Raw genomic sequence first — 13333 nt, 5'->3', positions numbered from 1 at the left:
CTATCCAGTCCGTGCTATTTTATCATAGCTACCCTAGCATACTGCTACCTAGCTACTGATGTATATGGAAACCAAGCACATCCCCCACCTTCCCTTGGCTAGCATGTCTACTCCCTATGAATCTTAAATGAGCCACGTTTATTTAAGGCAGAGTTGGCTATCTCTAGAAGAGATTGGGGTTCCAGGCTGTGAGCAAATATCACTTCTTTCTCCAAAACATTTTTAATGTAGGTGAAATTATAATAAAATTTTAAGTTTAGTCTTGCAATTTTAATTTAGTACTGGAATTGTAATTTTCAGTCGTGAGGGAGGAACTAAAAAAAGGACACACATGGCTTGTATTTGTGGAGAGGGGTGTTCATGAGTGTTGTATCCGAATGAGTAGTTGTAAGCAGCTATTAGTCTGTTTTCAATAGGAGCCATCTGTGAGTTTTCAACCCTAGGTTGTGACTTCCTTGTCCAGTTCTTGGTCTCACTTAGTTTGGTGAATGACTGTATCCCAAAAAGTCCCTATTGGTTGGATTAGGTGAAGGACAGTAGGAGACTACTAAGAGGTACTTTATTCATCTAGATGGCAAAGGAAATGGAGGTATAATTTCAATAGAGGTTTAACTTCAAACAAATTGCACTTAATTTGTAAATTCTACCAGGAAAAAAATTCATGAGGGTGAGAACTAGAAACTGACCAAAGGAAAATTTGCTCTTCAGGAACGCCTGAGTGGCTCAGTGGTTAAGTGTCTGCCTTCTGCTCAAGCCAGGATCCCAGGGTGCTGGGATCCAGTCCCACCTCAGGCTCCCTGCTCAGTCTGTGTTCAGTCCCCTTCTCCCTCACCCTCTGCTGCTCCCCCTGCTTGTGCTCTCTCTCTCTGTCAAATAAATAAACAAAATCTTTAAAAAATTTATTTTTTTGCTCTTTTTTAGTTTTGTCCCTACATAAGTAAAGGGACACCGAAGGCAAGAGAACATCCCACAAGCCAAACTTACATATATTGTTTTCTGGATAAAATTGTACAGAGTAGCTCTAAGGCTCACTTCATCTAAATGTACGGGGGCGGAGGTGGTTAGTTTTGTTTTTTTAATTGGGATTGCAACTCTGAGCTCCACCTTGAGACATCAGGAATGGATACAGGATATAGATTAGTTTTAGGAGCACTGGACTGAGAGTTAGTGGATTTCACCCCTAGTCATTCCATCCTCTGAGGCTCAAACTAACTATCAAATGCATGGAGTTCACTAGGTGCTACCCACCATTCTTCCGTAAATAAATAAATAAATAAATAAATAAATAAATAAATAAATTTCCTTTCTCCTCCCCTGCCTTCCTTCCTTTCTTTTTGCGAAGCACATTCTAAGTGTTGTTCTTTCCAAAGAAATAATCTAGAATTTCCAGGATTTTGGAACAACTCTTCAGAGTGTTTAGGCCGGTGTGGAGCCCTGTGCACTGCACTTCACCTTTCACAGCCCTAATCCTCCTGAAGCTCAGAGGCTCTGGCGCCGGGGTGGGGTGGGGTGGGGCGGGGCGGGGGGGGGGGGGAGGGAGAGTACAAAATGGTACAAGACAGCAGATAATCAAATGTTGAGACGTATTCAAGGGCCTACACATCTCGTCTAGCCCAGTGCAGTAATGTGAAGTGACGAAAAAAAATAAAAAGGACACAGCGCTCTTTGCGCCGCCAACCGCGGGGCGCCGAGCAGCGGCCGGCACTACAGGGTTGGGTCAAAGGCCCCGGGACAAGAGGCCCTCGGGGCGCAGGCGCACGGGGCGGAGGCGACTGCTCCCCGGACCCCAACCTCGCCTCGTAACAGCCTCTTTAAGAAGGGGAGCCGCAGGCAGCCCGGGTGACGCTCACGTGACTCGGCTCTGTGCAACTGCTGGCGGAAGTGGTCCAGCCTCTGCGACCCGAGCGGGGTCTCCGGCGCCCTGCGGGGCGTGCAACCTGAGCGGGCACCGCCGGGCTGCCCCGGAGCCGGTGGTCGGGATGGTGCAGCTCTACAACCTGCACCCGTTCGGGTCGCAGCAGGTGGTGCCCTGCAAATTGGAGCCCGAGCGGTTCTGCGGCGGAGGACGCGACGCGCTCTTCGTGGCGGCAGGCTGCAAGGTGGAGGCTTTCGCCGTGACCGGACAGGAGCTGTGCCAGCCGAGGTGCGCCTTCTCCACGCTCGGCAGGGTGCTGTGCCTGGCCTACAGCGAGGCCGGTGAGTAGCAGCGAGGCCAGGGGGAGCCCGGGTCCCCGCTTGGGGCCTCCTTCCTAGAGGACTCAGCGTCCCCCGCGGTACTCTGGGTGGGGAAGAGACTTCCCGGAACTTGCTGGAGGGTCTCGCGGGGTCTGGCTACTGATTACTGAAGGCGAGCAGAGCCGTGCGGTTGTCGTGGCAACCACAGGTGCGCGCTGGCTTCTAGGGGGCGGGGGACGCTGTCTGCTCGCTCTTACCTCGCTCGCTCGCCAGAAAGGTTCTACTCACCCAGACACTTAAAAACAAACAGTACAACTACAAAAAAACCCAAACTCAGAAGTATAGAAAATCTCACTTACAAAAGTAGGGAGATTGGTATACTGAACCCCAGATACTCCCAGCTTCACCAATCATGCCAACTTATGGCCAGTTCTTTCACATCTATACTTGTATCCACTTCTTGGCTGGTTTTTAAATCTATGCAAGTGGAACTCAAGTCATAAACTCCTCTCTCCCACCCAAAGCCTCCACTACCCATTTGCCACCGAAATGTGAAGCAGTACCAAGGAACTACTATGTGGGTATATCTCTGTTTTAGAAAAATCCAACATTTAAAAATAGGTCCTTAAGATTACAGAAGGATTTACCATAGGCTTTTTTTTAACTGCTTAATAATGCCCTTAGAATTTGTTTCCTCCTTCTCAAGAGGGATATAAAGGCATAAACTGCAGTGTTTATGGTAGAAAAGGCCATGGTTCAGGGGCATACTAATGAAGTGGAGAGCATGAACTTGGAGGATTGGAGATCTCTTTCTAATTCCTGCTGTGTCTGCTACTGGTTGGATGTGAGTTGTAGAAACTTTTGGATCTCAGTCTCTGTTTAAAAAAAAAAATTGGAATTACTAGATCAGAGATTTCCAGGCATTGGGATTTTGTGGGTCCATAAAAAACTATGGGGCTATCATCATACTTAGTATCTGACTATTCATTTTGTCCAGTAAAAATATATATTTTTAAAAGTGAAAAGCCCTGCTATTTACTCTAACCAAAGAGAAAAAAGCATTTAGTTTAAATATCGGATATCTTTGCTTTATGAGCAACTTACTATGCTGTTATTTTTTTTCTTTTTGACTAGTGAAGACATCAACAGAAGCCTGCATTGATTCACAGATAATGTTTGAGAACCACTCATTAGATCTGTATGTTCTCTTTTAGCAGAAGATTCTGATTTTGGAATTTAGTAGAAATACTTCTCAATCATTTGTCAATATTGGTGGTTTTCCCCATCCCACCCCCCTTTTAAACATGGAAGTTCTTGCCTTCAAAAGCTCTACTGAATGGCAAACTCACCAGTCTCAAGGTGTGATGTGTGTGTGTGTGTGAGAGGGAGAGAGAGAGAGGCAGAGACAGAGAGACAGACATATTTACATGATCTGCCCCCTTCTTCCAAGCAGACAATTATTCTAGATTTGGAAGTGGCAGGCATTAGGTGAACCTCTAGTTTTCTTCCCCATCAGTAGTAGTGATTGTTGGGATCCTTGATATCACTACCTGTGCTTCGGAATCACCTGGGGGAGCTTGAAAATATGCTAATGCCTGGACCACAACCACAGAGAAACTGTCGGTTTCCTGGGGTATGCCCCAGCATTGGGGTGAGTCTGATATTTAGCCAAGATTCAGAACCCTGACCTAGTGCCATACTGGTTCCTGTAGGCAGTAAGTAGCATGGTAACCTTATTAATGAGGCCTTGAAAAACAAAGACTTTTTATAATCAAGTTGGCTGTCCTCAAGAAAGTTCAGGAGTCATGTGCTATGGCATTAGCATGAGTCAGACAGCTCAAGGGTAACTCTGAGTCCTCAGCTTGAAGACTGGGTATAACCCCTGGGTACAGCTTCTATTAACCCACACATAGCTGACTCCTAGCTATGCTGATAGCCAGATAACTTGTCTTCCACTTCTCAGCTAGCTTTTTCTTTGGTCTCTTTCCTCCCATCCACAGTAATTTAGACATAGGGATTCTGGCTCTATGAGCCCAATGTCTTTCTCTGTAATAAATCTCCCCCTGTCAGAAACAGAGTGAATCTTATATCAGTCATTTATATTTACTGTAACTGCTTTGCAAGTCTCTTACCCAAGTAGAAAATACTTCCTTTCCTTTCCTTTCTTTTTTCTTTTCTTTTAAGATTTTATTTATTTATTTATTTGAGAGAGAGAGAGCCTGAGAGAACAAGTGGGAGGAGGGGCAGAGGGAGAAGCAGACTCATCTCAAAGACAGATGCTTAACTGACTGAGCCACTCAGGCGCCCAAAATTTTCATTTTTTAAAATCTCTAATTAGCAGGCTGAGCCATGCAGGTGCCCAATATTTTCATTTTTTAAAATCTAATTAGCAGGATGCTATTCTCCCTTTATAAAATTTGGAGGTGTTAGGGAGAAAGAAAGTAGGTAGAAATTTTGAAGGATAGAGGGCTCTAACATTATCATCAGTAATGGAAAATTCATTTAGGCTTTGTGTGTGAAGTAAGGAAAAGGAGACCTAAGAACTCACTGCTCTCAAAGGAGAAAGACCTGGTGGCCAGGGTTGAGTGCAGTGTGGGGAGCTCTGGTACAGGACGTCTGTTTATGGGGTTTCTGAAGGTGGTGGGGCTAGGAGGACAAGACCACATGGCTGTTTTTTTGTTTTGTTCTCTTTTGTTTTTAAAGATTTTATTTATTTATTTGTCAGGCAGAGATCACAAGTAGGCAGAGAGGCAGACAGAGAGAGAGGAAGAAGCAGGCTCCCTGCTGAGCAGAGAGCCAAACGCGGGGCTCGATCCCAGGACCCTGGGACCATGACCTGAGCTGAAGGCAGAGGCTTTAACCCACTGAGCCACCCAGGCGCTCCTAGCACAAGAGTCTTAAGTGACTCTGTCTATTACATTCCCCCAAACCCTACTGTCTCTTTACTTTTCTAGAGCCATAAAACATATTTTGAATGCGTTGCATATTATTTCTACCTTCTGATGTCAGTTTTGTCATAGGAGCAACCTTTTCCTTTAACTGGTATTAGTATTAGCCAAGTTTATGATCTTGCTGTGTAAAAGGAAGTTTATTATTTAAAAATATCAATAATCTCAGTTTAAGAATAAATATGAGAATGATTTTTAAATTTACTTAATGAAGACAGAAGCTGTTGGAAAGTAAGTAGAATAAAGCCCTGACCGTATATATAATGCTTAAAAAAAAATTTATAAGTCAGTCAGAAGAAGACAAATACCATATGGTTTTTTAACATGTAAAATCTAAAAAATTAAAGACAAAAACTAATTGATGATTGCAAGAGGTGGGGTGGGAGCAGTGGGAGAAATAGGTGAACTGTTGTTTTTTTGTTGTTGTTTGTTTAAATAAATTAAAAAATTTTTAAAGTTTCTTTCATAAAGAGCTATTAACCTCCAGAAGAGGTTAATAGAACCTCCATAAAGAGAACCTCCATAAAGAGCCATAACCTCTAGAATCCTCTAGACTTATATCTCCTTTTTAACATTTTGAGAAATAGCATAATTGGGGAATGAGCATCAACTTTCCAACTAACCAGATCCAGGTTTAAGTCCCAGCTCTATCTTGTTGGCTGTGTTGCCTTAGGCAAGTTACCTAGCTTATCTGAGCCTCAGATTCCTGATCTATAACATGGAGAATGAGATAATATCTTGAAGGTTTGTTGTGAAGATTAACAGAGAGAACTCTAAATCTCTGACCATAATACTTGTCAGGTAAACACACTTACTTTAGCAAGTTCTAGTGCATCGTTATAAAACTAATCTGAAAACATACAAGGCAGTCTGGGCACTATTTACAGTTTGTAGATTATATATATTAAATGATAAATAGCCTTTATCAGTGAAATAGATATATGTTTATAAATGGATGAAAAATATTTTACTTACCAAACAAATATTCTTAGTTTTAAAAATTCATTTACTAATTTGAATATGGCACCAAAGCATGGGCAACAAAAGAATAAAGTATATTGGATGTCATCAAAATTAAAAACCTTCATATATCTATAAAAGACACTAAGACATTAACAACAGATTGAATGGGCAATCCACAGAATGGGAGAAAATGCTTGCAAAGCATATATCCAATAAGAGATTAATATCCGGAATATATAAAGAACTCGTATAACTCAACAACAACAAAAGCCTCTTCAAAATGGGGCAAATAGACATTTCTTCAAATGGCCAACAAGCACATGAAAAGATGATTAACATCACTAGTGACCAGGGAAATGCAAACCAAACCCATAATGAGATACCATTTCATACCCATTAGGATGGCTATTATTTACAAGAAGAAAGAAAATAGCAAACGTTGGTGGAGAAATTGGAAACCCTGTATACTGCAGGAATGTAAAATGATAGAGCTGCTGTGGAAAACAGTACGGTGGTCCTCAAAAATTAATTACCATATGATCTAGCAGTTTCACTCTTGGAAATCTATAAACAAGGCAAGGGCTTGTGCAGATATTCGTACATCCATGTACAAATTTTTTTTTAATTTACATTTTTTTTAAAAGATTTTATTCATCCATTTGACAAACAGAGATCACAAGTAGGCAGAGAGGCAGGCAGAGAGAGGAAGGGAAGCAGGCTCCCTTCTGAGCAGAAAGCCCTACGCGCTTGCTCGGGGCTTGTTCCCAGGACCTTGGGATCATGACCTGAGCCGAAGGCAGAGGTCTAACCCACTGAGCCACCCAGGCACTCCCCATGTACAAATTTTTTAAATGAAGGCCAAGAAGTGGAAGCACCCCAATGTCCATTAGCTGAAGAAAAAATAAAATGTGGCATAGGCATCTCTGTACCCATGTTCGTTGCAGCATTATTAATAATAGCCAAGACATGAAAACAACCAAAGTGTCCTTAAACATGAATAAATAAAATGTGGTATATACATAAAATCGAATATTATTGAGCCTTAAAAAGGAAGGAGATCCTGAGACATGTTACAACACAGATGAGCCTGGAAGACATTATGCTAAGTGAAATAAGCCAGACAGAAAAGAACAAATATGGTATGATTCAGTTTATATGAGGTATCTAGAGTGGGTGAATTCATAGAGACAGAACCTGGAATGGTCATTGCCAGAGCCTGGGGGTGGGGGAGATGAGGAGTTCTTGTTTAAGGGATACAGTGCTTTGAGGAAGATGAAAAAGTTCTAGAGAGGGATGATGGTGATTCAGGCATAGCAATAAGAATATACTTCAGACTATTGAACTGTATTCTCAAAAATGGTGAAAATGGTAAATTTTTACATTATGTATATTTTATCACAATAAAAATTTGAAAAAATCATTTACTGAGGAAATTTTAGGAAGATAGAAGGCAGCAAGGGATCTTTTGATCTGACTCCATCCAAACTGCTTCTCTGGAACAGAGTGAGCAAATTCATGGAGCCTGTAGGGTACAGTTAGGTGTTTTGCCACGATATCCAGGGAATGAACAGGGGCAACTCCATTTCTGTAGTATCAAAGGGACCAGCATCAAGAGAAGGTGGCTTTCTGGAAAGCTGGCTCATTTCGGACAAGGAGGGAACCTGGCCAGCCCAGAGAGTGTTTGTGGAAAAGGGACTGACTGCCTGCTTGCTGCATTAGTATATGGGAAGTCATTATGCTGACAGCTTGGTGTTTCAGTTTCAGTTCATTGGAAAAGGGCTTATTTATAGCAAATAATGTTGGGTAAACAGTGTGTTCTACATTTGAAAAAAACCTTGTCTTACCTTTCTGTCAAAGTCTAAACATGAAGAATTTAAATAAAAAAGCCACTAAAATAGAATATGTAAGAGTATATTTATATAATTTGGAGGGCATAGAATACTGTCTAAGCCAATTAGGAAACCCAGAGACCAAGGAGCAAACGATATTATGTCTGACTATATGCATATCTGACTACTTTTACTATGGTAAAAGATGCCATAAGCGAAATCAAATGTCAGAGAATAGATTACCAAAAACAATTTGCTATTCATGACCAAACAAAGATTAATATCACTTTTACCCGGAGAGCTGCTATTTCTTATAAGAAAACAAGTCAAACATCCTAATAAAGTAGATACTTGCAGAATAGAACTCATACATAGTTGATAAACATGGGAAAAGATGGCCAGCTTTAGAAATGGTCTGGAAAATATACATTATAATAATCATAGTTGTTTCCCCATCACACTGAGTCAGTGCTAGTGAGGATATGGGGAAATGGGCATGTTCAAACAGTTCTGCTGGTAACATGAGTTCCTATTATGTAATTGTGATAGAATCTGGCAATATCTTTTTTTTTTTTTTAAGATTTTGTTTATTTATTTCACAGAGAGAGAGTGAGAGTAGGAACACAAGTAGGGGGAGTGGGAGAGGGAAAAGCAGGCTTCCCAATGAGCAGGGAGCCTGATGCAGGGCTCTATCCCAGGACCCTGGGAACATGACCTGAGCCGCACGAAGGCAGACACCCAACGACTGAGCCACCCAGGCACCTCAGATTCTGGCAATATCTTGAGATTTAATACATACCTGCCTTTTGGCCCAACATTTTTCATTTTTGGGATTCTATGCCATTGAAACAAACCTCTAGAAAATAAATACATAGGTATAGTCCTGTTTATTACAGCATGAAGTATAGTGGCAAAAAAACCTGAATATATATTAATAGGGGAATTGTTGAATAAATTATGGCACATAGGATACATAGGATATGCAGATAATTTTCAATAAAACAATGTTAGATACCCATGTATTGACTTGGCGAGTTAAGATTTATTAGTAATTTTTAGAAGTTGTAAATTGTTAAATATTTTCAGTGTGATTCCATTTTGGTGGGGAAAAAAAGACAAAACACTAGTCTACAGTCCATGTTTATATGAGAGAAAGGTATAAGGGCCCATAACAAGCTCTGTGTTGTTAACGCTGGCTCCTCACGAATCGGACTGCAGGAAAAAGATTATGCTTTTCATCTGGCATCTCTTCACAGCTTTTGATTTCTCACAACGGAGAGTAACCATAAAATTATAATTTAAACAATATAATAAAATCAACAAGTAAGGTAAAATTAACTTGGATTTAAGTTTCATTTACTATGTATAGCTTTAGGCTACTTCTCAGAATTGACATGAAGGTGTGACTTGTGGGAAGGGGGGTTTCAGAGCTGCAGGAAACACTCAGAGCTAATATAAGGAATATGTACAATTTCTGTGTAAGCTGCATGAATAATTAATAGATTATCTTAAGATATGATGGGGAGAGATTTATTTTGGAGCCTAAATGCCTAATGTCAGTTAAAAATATACCTAAGATCCTATTAATTAGGGTTTTGTTCTCGTCAATCTTCAATTCAGCCAGTCACATTAGGATTCACTAATAGTTCCTTTTCATGGCACACAGTAAGTGCTTATTTCTAATGACAAATTCTTAATATACTCTATTTCTTTCTCAGGAGACTATTTGGCAACAATTGAGGAGAAAAACAAAGCTTCTTTTCTACGTGCCTATGTGAACTGGAGAAGTAAAAGGACTGAAAACTGTCGTGTGTGTATCCGAATGGTTGGACACAATGTGGAGGCACCTTTCAGTGAAACCTACAAAGACCAGATGTCTATCGTTGAAATGCCACTTTCTGAGGCCCCCTTGTGCATCTCCTGTTGTCCAGTGAAAGGAGACCTTCTTGTTGGTTGCTCCAATAAGTTAGTCTTATTTAGTTTGAAGTATCAGATCATTAATGAAGAATTCTCAATATTGGACTTTGAACGTTCTTTAATTATACACATAGATAATATCATTCCTGTTGAAATTTCTTTTTGTGTTGGTTATGTTGCTCTCATGTCAGACTTAGAAGTCTTCATACTAAAACTGGAGTCAGACCCTAAAAATGGAGAGAGTGTTAACCACCAGCCACATAAGACCAACAATTCAATGAAACAGACAGAAGGTAAATAATGAATTTAGGTTGCTTTCTTATCTTAGATGTAGAGAAAATCCTTACTTCTGGCAATCTCTGAGGGGTGATAGTGTGTGTGTGTGTATAGTATGTGCATATATGTACACTTGTGTGTATATATCACCAAGCCACATTATTTGTAGATTCAGTTATTCCTGATACATGGGATTTGGGTAGCATGTCAGTAACATGTATCTGTAGCATGTCAGTGTGTTTCAGCATATACTCGTCAATAGAAATAATGGAAGAGCTAGGACGAGTTTCTAGCCCCAGTTCTCAGAAGTTGAGTGGTCTTGGGTTAGGAATACCATCTCTCTGAGTTTCTTTTTTTTATTTTTTAAGATTTCATTTATTTATTAGACAGAGAGGGAGAGATCACAAGCAGGCAGAGAGGCAGGCAGAGAGAGGGGGGAAGCAGGCTCCCCGCTGAGCAGAGAGCCCCATGTGGGGCTCAATCCCAGGACCCTGGGATCATGACCTGAGCCTAAGACAGAGGCTTTAACCCACTGAGTCACCCAGGTGCCCCAATCTCTCTGAGTTTCAACTTCCTCATGTAGAAAATTGGGATGGTAATATCCTGTTGTACTTTATTAGTTGTGAGGAAAAAATGAGGATGGGCCAAGGCTTTTCAAAACCATAGTGCCTTGCAAATATATGAGATGTCTGTGTGTGAATAAATAAAATTACCATATGTTTATTTAATTGGTCTGGGGTATTGTGAAATTTAATTTTCATTCAAGTAGTACTTGGAGTTATTAAATTCTTTTCTCAAATTTTATATTTTAAGATGTCAACAATGAAACTTTGCAGCTTGAGTCAGATGACTTTGTTATCTGTCAAAAGCCCATGGAACTTCTTGGGGAAAAAAGTAGCCAATCTGGAATATCTGTTACACTGGAGTCCACTGGATTAGCTGATGAAAAAACAAACTATTACCACGTTCAGCATCTGCTCTATAAGTATTACAATGCTTTTCACTCACTAGCCTTTAAGATCTATTTACCTGCATAGAAGTACATGGAAATTAGATCTCTTCCTCTTTCTTTCTCTTTTTAAACTCGCAGACGTTTTGCTCCTGATATTTCCTCCTATGTCTTTTCTGATGACATCAAGTTACATTCACTTCAGCTGCTACCCATTTACCAAACAGGTAAGTAAGGATCGCATTTCTACAGTGCAGTGAGTTGAAAAGGCTCTGGCCTGGGAAGGGAGACTGATAATGGCAATACGTTAGGTTCTTCTGCTGAGTCTCCTTTTGCCCTTGGACAGGTTCTGTGGTGAATAATGCCAAGTTCCTTAGCAAATAATGCTAAATAGGTCTCCTGTGAGCGCTAGAAAGGGAAGTTGTGTCTACTTAGGAGAAGCCATGGAGAGGACATGACAGGCAAAACGCATTTCTCTTTTTTGAAATGGTTACTTGGCCCGAAAAGGGAAATTGGAGCCTTGTCCTAGCTGGGGGTTTTTAGCTGGGTATGTGGCAAAACTTCGTTTGATGGTCTTGCGAGCAAGGTGGGAAAATGTTGACTGAATGGGAAGTTCATTCAGAGCAGTGGTTTTCAACCTTGTTGCACATTGGGCTTACTTGGATGCTTTAAGAAATACTGATGCCCAGGTTTTACATATTGGAGATTCTGACTTATTTAATCAACTACAGTGCCTGGGCATCATTAGTTTTTTAAATGCTCCCCTGGAACCAGTGGGCAGCCAAGACTGAGAATTTGCCATTGGGTTCTGTACTTAGTCCTGGCCTGCCTAACATCTTTAGATGTTGCCTGAGACAATATAAATATTATTCTGATTAAATGTGTTTATAAACCTCCCTTATTTTTTTCTTTCTTTTTGTAGACATTTATTACCTAGTATTTTGGGTGTTGTGCTGAATGCTAGGGAACCAATAATGAGGAAAGTAGGCAAAGTACTTGCACTCGTGGAGCTTATTGTCTTGGCGTGGGGGAAGCAGACATTAATCAAATAATTATTTGATTATTATCAACGAGTATACAATTACATACTGAAATGAGTGCTCTGTGGGAAAAGAACCCTACCTTGAGAGCCTATAGGAAAGATACTAACCTCATTTAGGGGTCAAGAAAGGCTTCCTAGGAAAGAGGATCTGAAGAGTGAATCAGTGCTGATTTGGAAATATGGTTGGGTGCAGAGGAAGCAACAAAGGCGATTTGGTAGAGAGAGAATCTTATGTTTGAGGAACTGAGAGAAGCAAGACTGAGAGGTAGAGCTAGGCAGAGAGGGTCGTGAGGCAAAGTTGGAGACCAGAGAGGGCCCAGAGCCAGGTTAGGGGGTCAACTACTAATGGCTTCTTCCTTTCTCTCTCTTTGCAGTAGCAATGTGCTGGACTAATACCGTAGAATTTCCCATAATCTGAATTTTGCTAATTGAGTCCCCACAGTGTCATTTAACATGTTCCTGTATCTCCTATATTTCCCTGTGACTTGGTAGTTTGATCTAAAGCCATACTGTTCACTTTAGTAGCCATTACCTACCAGCTCTTGTTCAGCACTTGAAGTGTGACTAATCTAAATTGAAATACATTGTTAAGGGTAAAATTCCCACCATTTAAAAAATTTTTTTATAGAATTTATTTATTCATTTGACAGAGATCACAAGGAGGCAGGCAGAGAGAGAGGGGGAAATATGCTCCCTGCTGAGCAGAGAGCCTGATGCGGGGCTCGATCCCAGGACCCTGGGATCATGACCTGAGCTGAAGACAGAGGCTTTCACTGAGCCACCCAGGTGCCCCATATTTTGAAGAGTTAGTACAGATATATATATATAAGAGATCTCATTAATTTTTTTATTGACTGCTTGTTGAAATGGTAATAGGAATATATTGGGTGAATACAATATACTATGAAAATTTTGCCTGTTTCTCTTTACTTTTCAAAATGTGATTACTAAAAAACTTGAAATTACATATGTGGCTCATGTTATATTTCTGTCAACAATGCTGGTCTAGACTAAGTCTTGATTAGATGCCGATGGTGGTGATGATTATGAAGATGATGATTTGGTAACACAAGTAGTGCTGACTTCTGTTGGAAGGTACTGACTCTTTTGGTGACTCTTCTTGTGATGATTATTACCTAGATCTGTTAATTTAGTAGGAGTTGCAAAAGGTGATATTTTAATTATATCACTCCCTTTTCATTTCCTACCGGCATTCTTCTCTAAAGAGCAGTTT

General features: G+C 40.6%; 1 protein-coding gene across 8 annotated transcripts in view; it reads left to right on the top strand.

The window, feature by feature from the left end:
* The first annotated feature begins 1611 nt into the window (after positions 1 to 1611).
* The window catches only part of HPS3 (HPS3 biogenesis of lysosomal organelles complex 2 subunit 1), a 38009-nt gene continuing 26287 nt past the window's right edge, over positions 1612 to 13333 (top strand). For 3 of the 8 annotated variants that reach the window (XM_032346011.1, XM_032346045.1, XM_032346029.1), the window contains exons 1-4: positions 1612 to 2196; positions 9634 to 10125; positions 10922 to 11093; positions 11199 to 11284. In XM_032346011.1, coding sequence (XP_032201902.1) covers positions 1980 to 2196; positions 9634 to 10125; positions 10922 to 11093; positions 11199 to 11284 — 967 coding nt within the window. In that variant the 5' untranslated portion in view covers positions 1612 to 1979. The remainder of the gene's footprint in view (positions 2197 to 9633; positions 10126 to 10921; positions 11094 to 11198; positions 11285 to 13333) is intronic. The other 5 variants (XR_004286571.1, XM_032346037.1, XM_032345999.1 and 2 more) reach the window with 4 other exon arrangements.

This window comes from Mustela erminea, chromosome 1, assembly GCF_009829155.1.
Source record: "Mustela erminea isolate mMusErm1 chromosome 1, mMusErm1.Pri, whole genome shotgun sequence".
In the NCBI taxonomy this organism is placed as follows: Eukaryota; Metazoa; Chordata; class Mammalia; order Carnivora; family Mustelidae; genus Mustela; species Mustela erminea.
Note: the sequence above shows the minus strand (reverse complement) of the source record. Positions and strands in the feature narration are given on the sequence as shown.